We start from the raw sequence: 16,624 nt of genomic DNA on the forward strand, positions 1-16,624 counted from the left end.
AGGTTCCGATGTAATCGAAACGCGTTTGAATGTATTCGCTAATTTTTACTCCGCTTTTATAATTGATAATTTTTGAATATATTGGTTTTACAATTGATAATATTTTAAAAAATTTTTTCCAAATTTGTAGTATTGTGTGGAATAATAACTGCTCAAAAAATTAATAACTGCTCCAATTGTCCATTTCTTATTGTTAATTATATATCATTTATATATAATTTTACATATAATTACACATATATATATATATATATATATATATATATATATATATATATATATATATATTGTAGCGAATTAGAGCGTTTAACCGAATTGTGAAGCGTAGTGAAAAAAAAGAAGGAAGATAGAGGAGAGAGATAGGTATGGGTGAAAGTGGGAAATATGCCCAGCGTAAAGGGAAAAGCGGGAGACGAGCGAGGAGAACGATGGAATGTGAGAGAAGGAAATGGAAGAATAGAAGGAACGTCAGGACGGGAGCGTGGCGAGGGAAAGGAGTCGGGGACCGGAGAATTAAGAGACAGAAGCCATGGGACTGCAACTTCATGTTAAACGATGGAAACGGTGGGAACACAAGCAATCGACGCGATCCAAGTGGCCTGGCCTTGATACTACATGATCTATATATATATATATGGCTACTCTACATTAATTTTAAAGTCTTTGGCCCACACTTAGAATTTTTATCGATAAATGTTTTTAAACATATAATATATATAACGGACATTAGGTGCAATTAAATAAGAGGTACAAAAAAGAGTAAATTAATTAATGTTACATAGAAATATATTTTTATTTCACAAAATAATGACAAATACACATAACTTAATTTTTATTTATAGCTAAACTTACAATTAGTTGTAATAATAAGATAATGTATAAAAATACATGGTAAAATAACATTATTTTTCTTATTCTAAAAAGCTCTGAAAAAGCAGTGATATTTTTTGCTACATTACCCTACAGCTATGACAAAATTTTTGTCTTTTAGTAGAGTTGCAATCTTAAGAAGTACTACTATTTATTAAGTAATTTTTAAAGACTAAATAAAAACTAATTTAAAAAAAAGTAGTAAAAGTATTTGATATTTTAAACGTAACAAATCAAACACTATAATCAAAACTGAAAATAAAAACAAAAAGTATACAAAAAAAAATTAAATATAACTCTGTTTTTTCTATATTTATTAAAAATAATACTGATTGCATCATTAATACTTAAGAGTTACTTATGGTAATAAAACTTTGAAAAAGAAAACTGTATCACAAAATCTTCGAAAATATAATAAAAATATACTAAAAATGTAAATAAATAAAATATGAAAAAAAGGAACTATATCATAATGACTTAAATTGCTTGGTTTTCTCGTAATGTCCCGAAGTGAATTGTACTGGTTTTTTCTTATCTTTAACATACTTATCTATTAAAAATGCTAAACTATTTTTGACGATTATATTGTCACAACGATGAATACTACAGAATTCACTGTTGTAGTTGTGGAAAAATATATTTTTAAAAGTCGATTCCAAATTTGATTTATGACCATTTTCATCGCAATAGTGAAATAATTGATCGTGCACGTGTTGTATTAAAGTAATCACCTTATTACTTGGATACGTCAATAAATCTTTTTCTGCACTGAGAAAAAAAATTTGTTGAAAAACGCAAAGTTTGTTTCATGCTACTAAAATATTTAGTCCGATACGTACGACTAAACATTATTACGATGACACAAAATAATTTGTTACTATTATAAACAAGACATTTTTTGAATCAACAAAATTGAAGGTTTCATGAAAACATATACTGATACTGTATTACAATATTTTGTTGATACATGAACTTGTTCGTGCTGAATTTAGAAAAATTTTTTGTCTTTGATTAATCTTAACTCCAATCTACAAAGTACACTTTATATTTAAACAAAAAATTACTTGAAACAATAACGTATATAGTTCGATAAATACAAATTTTATTTTATTTTATTAAATTAGAGTTAAAATTTATATTCACAAAAATATAAAGCAACTAAAATTTTGTTTCTCAAACTAAACACAAGAAATCTGTATTGAAAGATAAAGTTGAGATAACAAAATATAGATTGGATATAAATAAAAAATTTATTGAATGACTTTAATACATAGTTCATTTACTTATTGATGTAATTTAACGAACAATTTAGGCGATTAATTCTTTTTTATGTTTTGTCACTTTCACAAAAAAGTTTCATAAAGCAAATAGAGAATTATTTCGTCAATACAAATATTTTGTTGCAAAATCTTGCATTAAGTTAAAGCAATTAAATTTTTATTACAGGAATTGAAAATGTGAAACATTTACCAAAATATAAAGTAAAGATAACTAAATACTCGTACAGCATAAATAATTATCTTATGAAACAAATGAAACATACGATCAACATGTCTATTAATTAAGGTTAAGTAATAAAATTTTGGATAGATTTGAATAAAGCTATCGTTTTATTAGCAAAAATTTAATGTATTAAAATAGAAAAATTGTGAAAAGAACAAAATATTTAGATTAAATAATCCAATTTTTATTCAAGAAACTAAATATTATATTAAGTCAGTAGGATAGTTTTGTCCTTTTCAACAATTTATTTAGTTGATTTCACTAATGACGTTATACACATTTGTTTGGAGGACTTGCAACTTTATAGGGTAATAGACTAATTTTGTTGCATTAATATTATTATATATTGTACTAAAATTAGTTTTTCCAGTACATAATAATATAAATTCAACAAAATTAATCTGTTAGTCTAAAAACGTTTCAAAATAAAGATGTAGACAATATATATGTATATATATAATATGTATATTTTATATTAATCAATTATACACTGTATTGAACACTTTTAAAGATAAATTTTAAAGATAATTTTGAACACAAATTCGTATGAAGTATCCAGACGTATTTAATTACATGTATATGAAATATATAAATTACCATCACTCATCATATGAATATTTTGCGGAACATAGGAAAACAAATCTTCTAACCTAATGAATCTCCAAATAGGTTTTCTAATTACTTGAAATGCGCAATAATGCCTGTTAAGTGTTTTAACATAAAATTCTGTACATATAAATGATATTTGACGCATATTATTAATAGTTATGTAATGAATTTCGCCAAAGACAATAGTATTTATATACATAGCTTTATGACAAAGTCATTTATATACATAGCTACAGCCATATCTTTATAATAAGTAATGCCGTTTACTTGTACCCAAGTATCGAGTACGTATTCACATTGAATATTGCATGGAAGTGTATATTTGAAATCAAGATAATCAGGCAAATCGATTAATTCTTGATTCAGTGTAGGCCCCAAATTTAATCGTTCAAAAAATCCTTTTTTACTAAGAAGTTTATGTGACAGTATAAGTTGATGTTTTAGTGCCAAAGTATATGGACAATTTCTGCGGGATCTTATAACCTTTGCATTTTCTTTGATTTGCTTGTGTTTCGCTTCAAAACGAAAGCAAGATAAATGTTTGAGTGGTCCTAATCTTCTTAATAATTGGGGATAATGTACGATGAAATGATGTTTAGGTTTTAGAGGCTCCGCAAAAACTTCTATATATAACGAATGGTGTTCCGATATTAAAGTTTCAAGAAGTTGAATTGTTGCAGCGGTAAATGATGAACTCATTATAATACTTGTAATTTCCTTCAACACGAGAAAAACTTCCCAAACGACATTATTTATAGGCACCAGATCGCCAATCAAAATACCAAGATGTTCAATCAGAAAAACCATTTCTGAAGCTGAAATGATTAAATTTTGTGCATTAAGAGCATTGCTAGATATTGAGATTGGTACGTTTTTTCCAAACTGTCGACCACAATCAAAATGCTGCAAGCGGGCATTAAAAATTTCAAGCGAAAAGAAATGTTCTTTATTTATTAAAATGTTTAAGATTTTAGCTATTGTGGTCCGTGGTCCGTAAGTGGTCCGTAACATTTGAATATTCTCTTTTACTTGTTTTCGACTCTCAATTTTGTTCGCTGTACATATTCTACATACATTTTGTGCGTTAAAGCTTGTTGTAAAACCACAAATATCATTCAAGGCTAGGTTGTCATCAATAAGTACTAACAAAGAAAAATAAATCGCTCGTTGCTGGCTATTCACATTTATAGTTACCCCATGTTTCCCTAGATCTATTATTTGATTGATAATATTACGAAATGTTTTCATATTACCGGCAGTCTTATGATCTTTCGTGTAATGAAGTTGAGCAAGAAATATATTTTCCAACATACTACTAAATTTAAATGGGATACATGCTATTGAAAAATAGACGGCACCGAGTTTTCGTATATTAGCGTGTGAACCGAGAGGGTTATTGATCTCAACATCGTCAAAGTACAATATCAACGGAAGTACGGTTTTCCCGTAGTAAATTGAGATTCGATGCTTTGCCATAATTCTCCTTGAATGTTTGAAATAACTGATTCACTAGATTTGCATTCTTCAATATGTTCTAAAATTGAAGATAAAACGTTTGATAAACCTAAAAATTGTTTTAATACCATTTTCATCGATATTACTTGGATTTCTGCATTTGAAATAATAACTTTGCGTTTACCTCTGATCAAATGAGAACTTACTGATGCATGAATTCTGAGTGATTGTGGTTTTATCAGAGTTTTTGTTTTTTCAAAATATTTTAAACTGAGATGATAGGATTTAAAAATATCAAAACCGTATTGCAATATTGTTAACATCTTGGTGAGATCTGAAAGGGCCTGTTTATAATCTGTAGAATTACACTTTTGCTTTAAAATTGGTATAAAAGTTAAATCATACAAATTCTTCAATTTGTCAATCAAAATGGAAATAAATGATCGTGTAAGATTCAACTCCGAATAAAGTTGTGAAACGAACGATGAGATTTCTCTTTGTACTATAGATTGAAATGCTTCGATATTAAAATTTGCATGCTGGTGAAATGAATATGCCGTTTGTGAAGATTGAATTATTGTATTTAAGGACATAAGGTTAGAACAACTCAAATTTTCTAAATCCATAAGGTCAGAAGAATCATTTTCAGGATTTTTATTTTGACCAGTTCGTGTTTTGCTAAACGACCCAAAATGTTGTAAAAAAAATGTCTTTTATACGAGTAAAAACTATTAAAACTTCTTGTACAACTTCCATGTCGACAATAACAAGTTGACAATACTAAAGTCTTATGATGCAATTTGACATGTTTAGTAAGACATGTTTCGCAAAACGGGCACGGAATCATTTCTGGTACTTATCCTTTTAAAAAAGTTGCAACGAAACAATAAGAAACAAATATTTTTAGGTAATATTTATTAAATATTATCCTTTTCAAAAATTAAAAATTGAAATAAAACAAAAAATAAAATCGTGCCTTTGCTTAATCAACAAATAAAAAAAAAAACGATGGAAAAAGTTGCTTATATGATTATTTACGTGTTTTTATCTTGAAAAGTCATAATATCGCTTATTGTTTCCATTACATTAGGAGTTATTTTATCCAAACTATTTTCATAGCCATATAAAACTCTTTGTATTAACAACCATATATGAACGCTTTCGATCGGATATTCAATGTCAAAAACTTGAAAGATTTTGAAATTTAAGTCTACAGCTTTTAGGGCTGATGATACCTTGTACAAGATATTATCAACTGATATAAAAATATCAGAAATGTCTGCGTTGGATGGGCCAACAGCCATGATGAAAGGCTGTAATGTAATCCCTATATCCGCGGCTGCTTTTCTCTTTTTTTCTTCTTGTATTTTTGTGATGTCTGCTATTAACTAAAAAAAAATTTATAAAAATTAAATTATATTATGGAGACCAATAAACTTATACTAATAATTAATTATCATAGTACTTACTGTAGTTAAAATAATTATGCTATCTTTACATTCTGGTATCGATGGTTTCCATTGATTCTTTTTTAGACGGATTCGGTTTTTAGGTGGAAATAAGTGTGGGAGAAGTCTCAATTGTAAAACAATTTCAACATCTATTTGATTAAATGAAATAAATTACACAAAGCAAATACTATATTTATTTAGAAGCAAATACACTTACCATCAGTCAATTGTTGGTCGTTTTCTAACAATTCTATTAAAGCTTTCGCACAGTCATCGTCTTTCTTTGGTGGTCGAACTGCTAAAATTTTTGCAAAAAATGTTTTCCAACTTTCCAATGTCAATTCTTGCGTTGATAATTCTAGAGAAGAATAATTCTCTTCAATTAAGGTATATGCATTTGGATGTTTGAGAATGGGCCAGCTTTCAAAAATTTGACACAACTTCAAATCGCGATTTGACTTAATATTTTTTCGTCGATATTCAGCAGTCAATTTCCACTTTGTAACAACAATTTCCCATGGCATTGAATGACTTTGTAACCATGCTTTAGCATCGAGAGCAGCTGTTGTAAGATAAAGAAATTAGGATGTAAATATTCGATTAATTTAATAACTAAAATGTAATTTTGTGTTTCTACATATTTGCAGGCTACCTTCATCGAATGAATCTGAACTTTCAGTTCTATGGTCGTGTAAATCATCTACTGGTAGTTTCCACTCATTAATATGTTTCAATATGCGTATTTTGTTTCGATATTTGTCCACTAGTTTCCCACGTGAAATAATAGATTTTCCAATTCGCGATACTCTTTTTGAAATTGGCGGAATATAGTACGTCGTTGTAACCTCGGTGGGAAAAAGTTTTACTATTTCCTCTGCTATATATTGAAAATCATCGTTTTTCAAACTGAAAATATAAAGTAAATAAAATAATATAAAATTACCCATATTCACGCATTATATACAATATAAATTTTAACATGTTATTAAAAAATGTAAAATAAAGTTACTTAGTCCCTTCATTCAGTAATTCTGTCAGAATAATGTCGACAATCAGATTTCTGGATTGTCGCGTCAAAGACTGAGATCTTTTATAAGATTTTACAATCGCCTTTCCTTGGACGTTTGTATATAAAATTTCTTTGATATTAATACTTTGCGTTCGTAAGGCAAACGTCTGTTTTCTCGTACACGTTTTCTGACTGCTTAAACTAGCAACATCTTCAGATGAAATTTGTGATAACAAACTGTCTGATGTTTCAGATGTATCTGCGCTCGAATCCGTAACCTAGTCAATATAGTAAAAGATAGGTATTGCTTAAGAATGAAAGCAAAATTATTTTTTTCTTCTTGGCACGTGTGTGTGTGTGTGTGTGTGTGTGTGTGTGTGTGTGTGTGTGTGTGCGTGCGCGTGCGCGTGCGTGCGTGCGTGCGTGCGTGCGTGTGTGTGGATACTGACATCTAGTTCTGTCTTAAAAACAGCCTTCCATTTCTTTAAGAATTCCATTCTTAAGCCAATTTTTGGTATCATTTCTTTGATGAGATCTGGGGTAAGTTCAGAAAAATTGTCATCGGTAATAGCATTTTCTAAAAATTAGAAATATATATGTAACTCCAATGTTTTGAAGATTAAAAAAAAATTAGTATACTCAGAAATAATTTTTTGAAATAAAATATTTAGTTCCATATATTCAACTAAATATTGGGTTGATATAACAATTTAGTTGCAGAAGACGCTATAGTTCATTTATGTCAACCATTACAATTTTTTTAATTACATAAGAATTACATAGACAAGAATTGAAACAATTCAATATTTAGTTGAACATGTCGGACTATTTTAGTTTTTTTACAAAATCTTTTTACATATTTTTTACACATAATTATTTTAACCAAATATTTAATATAAATATTCCTCTAATTGTACAAAGAAAAAACTTTAAGTACCAGCAAATATATATAAATATGTGTGTTTAGAGACATATGTAACGAGACCCTCTTCCTCGATTGGACAAAGTGATGCCTGCATATATGTAATCCAAAAAAAGAATTTATTGAAAAACTAACATACTTTGTTTGATATGTTCAACTAAACATTGAGTTAATTTAACAATTGTTTAGTTGCACAAGAAGAGGTTCGTTTTTGTCAACCATAAACATTTTTTAAATCAAGTTAATATTTAATTGAATGTATCAGACTAAATAATATTTTAATTTTTTACACACTTTTTTATACTATGTTATACTATACATATATTCACGTTTTTTAAACATACATGTTAGTATTTTATGCAAACAGTTTTAAGAAAACAGTAATCGAAACGTTATTAAAATCACATATGATGAATTCTGATAAAATCGCAAGTATATATTTTTTTGTTTTACTTAAGCATTGTTTTTTACATTATCGATTGCCGCACGATTTGCAGAAGTCATTAATAATACAAATAAAGTGTAAAAAAACTATTGTTGTATAAATAATTTAAATAAAAGATCTACAGTTACAGTTGTCGAAATACGTATAAGCCAAATTTGCATAAAGAGACATAATGTTTGAAGAAATAAAATACATAAAAACAATGTTTTGAAGAAATAAAATACAGTAAATAATTTTTTAAAAAGTCTTATAATACATACCTTCCAATATTTTTATAATATCTGATTCTACGGAATCTTTCATCTTCCATGAACGAATAATGTTTGCCATCTTTCTATCACTTGACACAATTTACACAAATTTTAAAAGTAACGAAGAAACGACGTTTTCCCCTTGCGACAAATACTGTTAAATTAATGTAAAGGATTATTATAATAGTGACGCAAGATTATTATGATAATAATCTTTTACATCATACATGTAAAGCCTGTACACTCTTGTAGCAACACGTACACACAACTACGCCGTGGCGATGTGTGAGCTTGGGCTGAACTCAGAAACAAAACAGAATCCCTTCGTTTCAATCGAAGAGATTCTGTTTTGTTTCCCTGGCGAAAGAAAAATCTCGGCCGCGCATAGGACCGCCGCGGTGGGGAGAGCATAGCGCGCTACTCAATATCGTACACGGTACATTTGGGCCCAACCTTAGAAAATTGAGCAGGTAAAATAATCTCTCCACTTTAATGCAATAAAATCAAAATCACAATATTTTTAAATTACACACTTTTCTCAAAAATTGAATCAAACTGTTCGGAGGTATTACTTTGTAAATCAATAATTGCAATAATATTCTGATGCCACCCACTTGAACCCGCTGGCATTACGAATCTGTACTCTGAAAAAAGAATTTAGTAATAATTACTAAATATTTAGTGAAATAATGCCAATTATACATTTGGTTAATATAATCAAATATAATTTTATTTCACTAAATATTTTGTAAATATTACGAGTAATATATATTTACAAAATATTTAATTATTTCATTAAACATTTGGTAATCATTTCTAAACAATTTTTTCAGTGTACAAACCTATGTTAGTAGTGGATAAAAGAACTTCTCATTCTGTAGAGTTTATGCGAAATGAATGAGTTTTCATCCCGATAATTTTCTCTCCCTGAATAGAGTATGTTTGCTAATCGAAACACTTGTTTCAAAATTATTTTGTCTTTTGGTTTCAATAAAGTAAAACAAAGACAGAAAATATTGACGAGCATTGCAATCGTTTAGTGTGTGCAACGCACCCTAGATCATATAATAATTTATTTCATACCATATTAATGGTGAAAAATTACGTGTTGAGGATTCTTAATCTTTCAGTAGTTTGCGTTGCAGAAACAAACCTTTGACGTTTGAATTTATACACGAAAAAAACGGTTTTGCTCAAGTATTAAAAAATTTAGCTGGATAAATTTAAAAATAATTTTGATAGGTTATGATAATAATTATATTAGACTATCAAATTGATTGCTAAAATGTAAAAATTTTTTACAACATTCCATCATGTTTGAACATCCGTCATTTTGAGTCCAATAAAATTATTTTTAGATCTGTATCCAACTAAATGTTTAGATACTTTAGCAAAATCTTTCCATGTACACTTGAGCAGTGATTAAAATGGAACAAAATTGAAATGCTTGAAATGCATTTGTTTAGTTGAAAGAAACACATCAAGTAATTGAAGTAATACGATAATAATGTGATATTTAAACAGAAGAAAGATTTTTTTAGATTTAGTATTCCTATTTATTTTATTAAAATTTGTTTCATTGAAACAACATATGCTTATGCAAAACATTATTTTTGAAATATAAATTTTTTTATTTCAATCAACAATTGTACATATTGATTTAAACATTAGTTTGTTTGGACAATTAAAAAAAACAAATTGTTTGAATACAATAAAATTTATTAAATCCAAAAAAATCATTTTCTGTATGTGATTATGCTCTTTAGTTGTTAATGAAAAAAATTGATATTTATTTTCAACTAAATCATGTGTGAATAAACTAAGTTTTAAATTAACCTGGAAATTGTAACAAACAATTAATATATTTGATTTTCGATCGCTCTTAGTTTATTCATCAAAAAATTTTTGAAAATATTCAAAACTTTTTGTTACTTTAAAAAATTGAAAATGACAAAATTTGTTGTTTATTTCAATATAAATTTTGTTGTCTTCAACTCAATGACTTGATTCAAATTGCACACTATTTATTAATTCTCATGCCATCGTTTAGTCACTTCAATACTTAGAATTTAAAGAAGTATATTATTTTGGCAACTAAATGGCACACAAAGGCAAATAAATGCTACTAGTATTTAAAAAAAAAAATTTAGTCAAGCTGATTTAGTTGATTTTTGATTTAAAAATGTTGATGATTGACATAAATGAACTATACATTTTTTTGTGCAACTAAATAATTGTTGAATTAAACATTAAATTAAACAACTATACGAATTTAGTCCGTACAATCAATTTTTTTTCTCAGTGTGATAATTCTTTAAAAACTATGTACATATGATGCTGTTCTTGTTGTGTACAAAACAAATTTGTTTGACAATTTGAACAATTTTCATCAGGAAGTTTTATTTTTTTTATAAGATAACCAGTTATGTAAGAAAGAGCTTGAGAAGCATCAGTGTTCAATTCTTCGAAATCAACCCATTGAAGAGTATAGTCGTTAATGGGTTCACTTTCGCCCTTGTGAACGCTATCACTATCATAAGCATTATTTAAAAAATTTCGAAAATTGTTCAAATTTTCACAATTGTCGCTTTCACAATTTGCAGATTTGGAGATCGGTGCAACAAGATTATTTAATATTACGGTTTTTAGTGCAGCTATAAATTGATGACAAGTAGGATTAGAATTTGCAAACCCATGTTGACGAATTTGGCAAAATAAATTTTCTATTGGATCTTGATTTAGATTCCTCATATTTAAAAATTTAAAACCAAGATCTTTTAATTGATTCCACAAATATATTACTGATCTGATTGTTATTGTCCAACCTTTCATAAAATGATATTGATTTGTGACATCTTTACCACTACTTAAATCTAATAATTTCCACTTAGTTATTTCTGGTAGTAATTTACTATATAATTCCAAGTGGGGTGAATCATCTTGCAAGCAACATCTGTACTTCTTGCCATCATCTGGATTTATTGTTGAACCATTTAAGGGAGACTTCTTGTGTGACAGGTCAAAAAAATCGAAAAATTTTTTTTTTCATATTTTTATAGTTTGACATCTCAAAAATGACATCTTTAAAATATTGAGACGAAATTCATTAAATTGACGAAGTTATAAAGGACGCAGCCTCCATATGGCGCGCCGACCGAGTTTTCCATGCGGCGAGCACATCGTTGCGTATCAGGTAGTGTTCTCACACCTAGTCAGATGGTGCTTATGACGATTCTTTGTGATCCCTTAGGGGAATATCGTTTAAAATTTCTGTTACAAGAGAAAAAATGAAAGTCATAATGAAAGTCTGAATTGGTTAATTTGGAAAATTGCACCAAAACATTTGCACTGCGGGACCAAAACGGTGGAAATTGCTACTTTTTTGGCAGTATGTATTTTTAATAAAAGTTTTAATTCAATTTTAAAAATCATGAACATAATGGGATTAAAAATCGGCCAAAATGCCAAAACTTTCGTCGATAATAGAGACAACGAGCGCGTCAAACGTTCGGAGCAGCACACATCACATGAGGCAAAGAAGGCCAGAATTACCAAGAGACAGGCAAAAACAGATCAACACGAATTTTTTGAAGTTGAGGAAGGTCTCTTATGTGGCCCTGGCATAGCTGACTAAGGGTAAGTTACAGAAATTATTCATTATCTACCTCAAAAGAGCCTGCAAAACTTTAAACGCGTTTTTCTCAAAACGACATTTTGCAAATCAGGCGCCATGATTTTTCAAAAACTACTTGGCCGATCGATTTCAAATTTTACAGAAATGTTGTGCACATATGTAGCTATGGTGTGAACCAAAATATTTTCGATATCTTTAAAATTACTATTTTTTTGGACTGTGAAATGTTAGAATTTTATAGTAAAAATCAGACCATTACACTTTAAGTGCCGCCATTTTGTCAATTTTTTTTCAAATTAATTTCTTTTGGTTCACACGATAGCCACATTCATTACGAAAAAAATAAAAAAAAAATTATGTATTTCAGATGACCAGGACCGTATCAATCGTGGCGCCCGATGGAGGAGAATTTTAAAACTTACTTTTTTAAATAATTTGTATTTTCCATAATTTTGAGTAAAAAAGTTTGAAAAAAATTGAGGTACTTTTTAAAAGATGAATAAGTTTAAGTATAAAACATTAAATCTGTAGGTCTAACCATTTTTTTTAAATTAATTCTTAAAAATTGCATTGAAAACGGCCCGTCACACAAGAAGTCTCCCTTAAGGAATCGAAAAGATCATCAATAAGCTGTGCAAACTCTGCTGTTTGTATTGATTGAACTGGAAATAATCCATTAACGTTTGAGACACTAAAAGAATGAATAGCTGCAGCAACAGTATGACTCAACTGACGTGCTGCAGTTTTTACTTTCATTTTAACAAAAGAGTCTTTAAAATTAAAATGTTTCTTTAATTTGTAAAGAAGTTTAAAAGGAAAAGTTTGATCAACATCAAAAGCATTTGTAATGTATTCAAATTTAGCTATTTTATGTTCTGAAAATCTAATCTGACAACGGAGCAACGCATTTCGAGTGCATTTTAATAAGTGAGGCACATCATAAATAGTTACTATGGTTTGAGAGTTTACGACAAATGTATAAGGAGTTGAATTCGTTTTATTTTCTGCGCACAATTCAGACAAAGCTTTTCTTTGAGTTGAACCCTGATCACAAACAGTTGCTTTTATTTTTAAACCAATATCTTGCAATTGCATAATAACATTTTTTATAATATATTTTAAATTGCTGCTTGAGATTGTACCACTTGTGAAATAGTAAGCTATCACTTGTTTCCATGATTTTCTGAGGCCACGTATCATTAAGACAAGAGCATGATTTGCTGCTCTACAAGTTCTACCCAACTCACCCAAGTCTTCAAAACCAGAAATTTGTTGCTTATGTGCTTCATAATGAAAACCGTGACTTAATGAAATTTCGTCGAAAACTAATGTGCAATATCGGTCCAATTCATGCATTTCATTACTTTTTACTTTCAGTTGTTCCAAAATAATTTTATTTATACCGGTATCAAAAGGAATCTTTGATAACATATATTTCAAAGTACGCGAGGATGGTAACTGAAAATAGGTGGACAGGTACTTATAGACACGAGGACTTCTCTTATAAATAGTTAATGCAAAAATTTTATCATCTTCTGTCCATCGTTTTCCACAAGGAGTACGATCTACATTACGTATTTGTGATTGAATAAAACATTTGGTAACTTGATTTAGATTTGTTTCTATGCAGTCAAAAATATTGTTCTCTGACATAATTTTTAGTTGTGTTAAAGTATTTTTTTTGTCATGCAATTTTTTTTTAATTCTACATAGTTGTGCGGTAATTTTTCGATGCATTGAATACATCATACTTTTTCTTGGTGACATCGTTTTTGAATCAACTCCTGCTTGTGTTAAAATTCCACGTTTTCTTTTTTTTGTAGATATTATAGAAACATCATGTAATTGCAACTCATTTGAAGAAATGCTATTGTTATTTGTACATTCGTCACTGTCACAGATGCAAATAGTCTTATTTTCTACATTAGTCAGATTTATTTTTGAGATATTTCCAAGTTGATTGTCATTATTATTACTATGGACCTGAACATTTTGGAACATGCTAGTGTCATGAGAATAAGCAGGAGTTTCATCAGAAACAGTGTCACACATATTTACATTGACTTCGTTATTATTATTTGAATCATTACAGATAATAGATGTTTCATTTATTATTGGCTGACAGTTATTGTTTATTGTACCATTTTGAAAAGTGGCAGAAATTTGTGTCGTGACTAAGTTATCTGAAATTTCAATGTGTTTAGGTATAACATTTGGCTTTAACAAATGTTTTGTAAAATTAACAAAATCATTTTTGCAAAAATGATCTTCGCAAATGTACATATTTCGACAATTAATACTGATATCGATGTCACAAATCATTTTCCATTTTTTAGAAATGTCGATATTTAGTGGAAACCTATAAAAGCGTTTATTTACGATTTTATCGGCTTCACCTTTTGACCAATAATAAGAATTACTACATTTTGGAAATTTGCAAGAATATTTCTTTCGTGAAGGCATTGTCATATAGAAAGCTTATTAATTAATATTAAATTCAAAAAAAGTGTGCTAAGTATGTGAATGAAAGATGGAAGTTCATTATAAATGAAATAACATATATTAATAGCATATATTATTATAATAACATATATTAAAAATCTTTGAAAGAACATAAACAGGATGAAAAGAATATCTTATTATATGCATACTGTACTGTATGCGATATATAGCTTATATTAATACATTATCTAGAGCTAATAAAAATAAAGCTACAAAAAATATGTAATATTTAATGAATATATCTGCATAAATAAAATTTAAAATAGTTAAATATATATAAAAATAGTTAAAGATAAAAAAATGTGTAATATTGAATGAATATATCTGCGTAAAAATATATTTAATGAATATATCTATGCATAAATTATATAAGCAACACAAAGTTAGTTTCTTGCAAATAACAAAAATTAACGTATCCAAATAAGCAACAATATAATCGTCGAATCCTACTACGAGTATATCACATAAAATCATATATCACATAATATCACGTATCATATAATATCACATACATTATATCACATACTTTTCTTCACTACATTTCATATCTTGAGTAATCAGGAACTAACCGATTGTGAAGTTGTGCTCTTACAAACAAATTGACTTCCATTGGTCCAATTCTATAACACACACAGATATGCAATTGTAAACTTGTGAATTTTATTTTATTCTATCTGTTAAAATTAGTAAAATTATTATAAATTACCTTCCAAGATCACTAATTCCAGTATTTAGCAAATGCATCAGATTTTGCAATGTATGCATTGGGTGCGAAACTTCTAGTTTTGTATTTTGCGTAAGGCACAAATGTAGTACGTTACTATTTAGTCTTGCAACTTTTCTAGCAATTTTTTGGTCCGATATCTGTTTCCCACAAAAATCTCTAAAAGGACATAAATAGGATGAAAAGAATGTCTCATTAAGATTAGTACAATTAAGATTAGTAAAATTACCTTCTGAGATCACTAATTTCGGTATGAAGCAAATGAGTCAGGTTTTGCAATGTATGCATTGCTTGTAAAACTACTACTTTTTTATTTTGTGTAACACACAAATTGTACATTACAATGTAGCCTTGGAAATTTCCTAGCAAATTCTTGGTCCGATAATTCTTTCCTGCAAAATTCTCTGAAAGAACATAAACAGGATGAAAAGAATATCTTATTATATGGGTACTTTACTATATGTGATAGATAGCTTATATTTGTACGTAATCTAGAGCTAATAAAAATAGTTAAAAATAAAAAAATATGTAATGTTTAATGAATATATCTGCAAGTAACGAATGTAACTTTTGATACATACCAATAAGCAAGTTTGTATGATAACCTAACCTCACAGACTCGAACAAGAGAAAGGCGATGACATAAGATCTTCCAAACGTTTTAATAAATTCTCGCTTAACATAATAGGCAAGAACATAAACCAATTATGTAGCGTATGTCAAAACAGATTTTGTGCCTGATCACTTTAATCACTTTCCAGCTTTCAGTAATTGCAACTTGCCGTTCTGACCGTTCTGACCCTTCTTAACGTTGTCACATAATCACAGTCACAGGCAGTCGTTCTCTTGGTTCTCTTCTTCTTAGGTTAATCACGTGATCACGTCCCACTCGCTATACATGCGCGCGCATACATTCATCCCCGATCCTGCCTGGCCCGGTTGTTTCCTGCTTTTAGATACTGCCTGCACTCCCGTGACAGAAGCTTTCGGACCGGCCTGGGAAAAAGATCGAAACCGGAAGGAGTCCGGTACCCTTATATACCTTGTATATAATTTGTAATGCGCAATATTAGCGCTATTCCGTCATTTTATCTTTATCGGTTATTAGACATAAAATAAGAATAAAATGACGCAATAGCTCCGCAAACGCAAACTTTATGTAATTGTATATAAAAATTTTTTTTTTAAGAGAAGATTTTATGAGGATGGTATTATAATAGGATTATAATAGGGTTGTAATGATATTACA

At 28.8% G+C, this 16,624-nt stretch overlaps 2 protein-coding genes across 2 annotated transcripts in view; both read right to left on the minus strand.

Moving 5' to 3' along the window:
* Positions 1 to 820: 820 nt before the first annotated feature.
* Positions 821 to 8,594, minus strand: LOC105204400. The gene is made up of 7 exons (XM_039453262.1): positions 8,525 to 8,594; positions 7,347 to 7,474; positions 6,898 to 7,175; positions 6,541 to 6,794; positions 6,106 to 6,450; positions 5,907 to 6,037; positions 821 to 5,825 (listed from the first exon to the last, which is right to left on the minus strand). The coding sequence occupies exons 1-7, from the start codon at positions 8,592 to 8,594 to the stop codon at positions 5,472 to 5,474; spliced, it is 1,560 nt and encodes a 519-aa protein (XP_039309196.1). The 3' UTR covers positions 821 to 5,471.
* A 6,111-nt stretch (positions 8,595 to 14,705) lies between these two features.
* LOC105194014 (nose resistant to fluoxetine protein 6) overlaps positions 14,706 to 16,624 on the minus strand; it is a 25,054-nt gene continuing 23,135 nt past the window's right edge. The window contains exons 13-16 of the mRNA XM_039453263.1: positions 15,957 to 16,624; positions 15,605 to 15,779; positions 15,358 to 15,534; positions 14,706 to 15,271 (exon numbers count right to left, since the gene is read on the minus strand). The exon at positions 15,957 to 16,624 is cut by the window's right edge and continues 295 nt beyond it. The gene's annotated coding sequence lies outside the window, so the exon portion shown is untranslated. The remainder of the gene's footprint in view (positions 15,272 to 15,357; positions 15,535 to 15,604; positions 15,780 to 15,956) is intronic.

The sequence above is a fragment of the Solenopsis invicta genome, chromosome 9 (genome assembly GCF_016802725.1).
Source record: "Solenopsis invicta isolate M01_SB chromosome 9, UNIL_Sinv_3.0, whole genome shotgun sequence".
In the NCBI taxonomy this organism is placed as follows: Eukaryota; Metazoa; Arthropoda; class Insecta; order Hymenoptera; family Formicidae; genus Solenopsis; species Solenopsis invicta.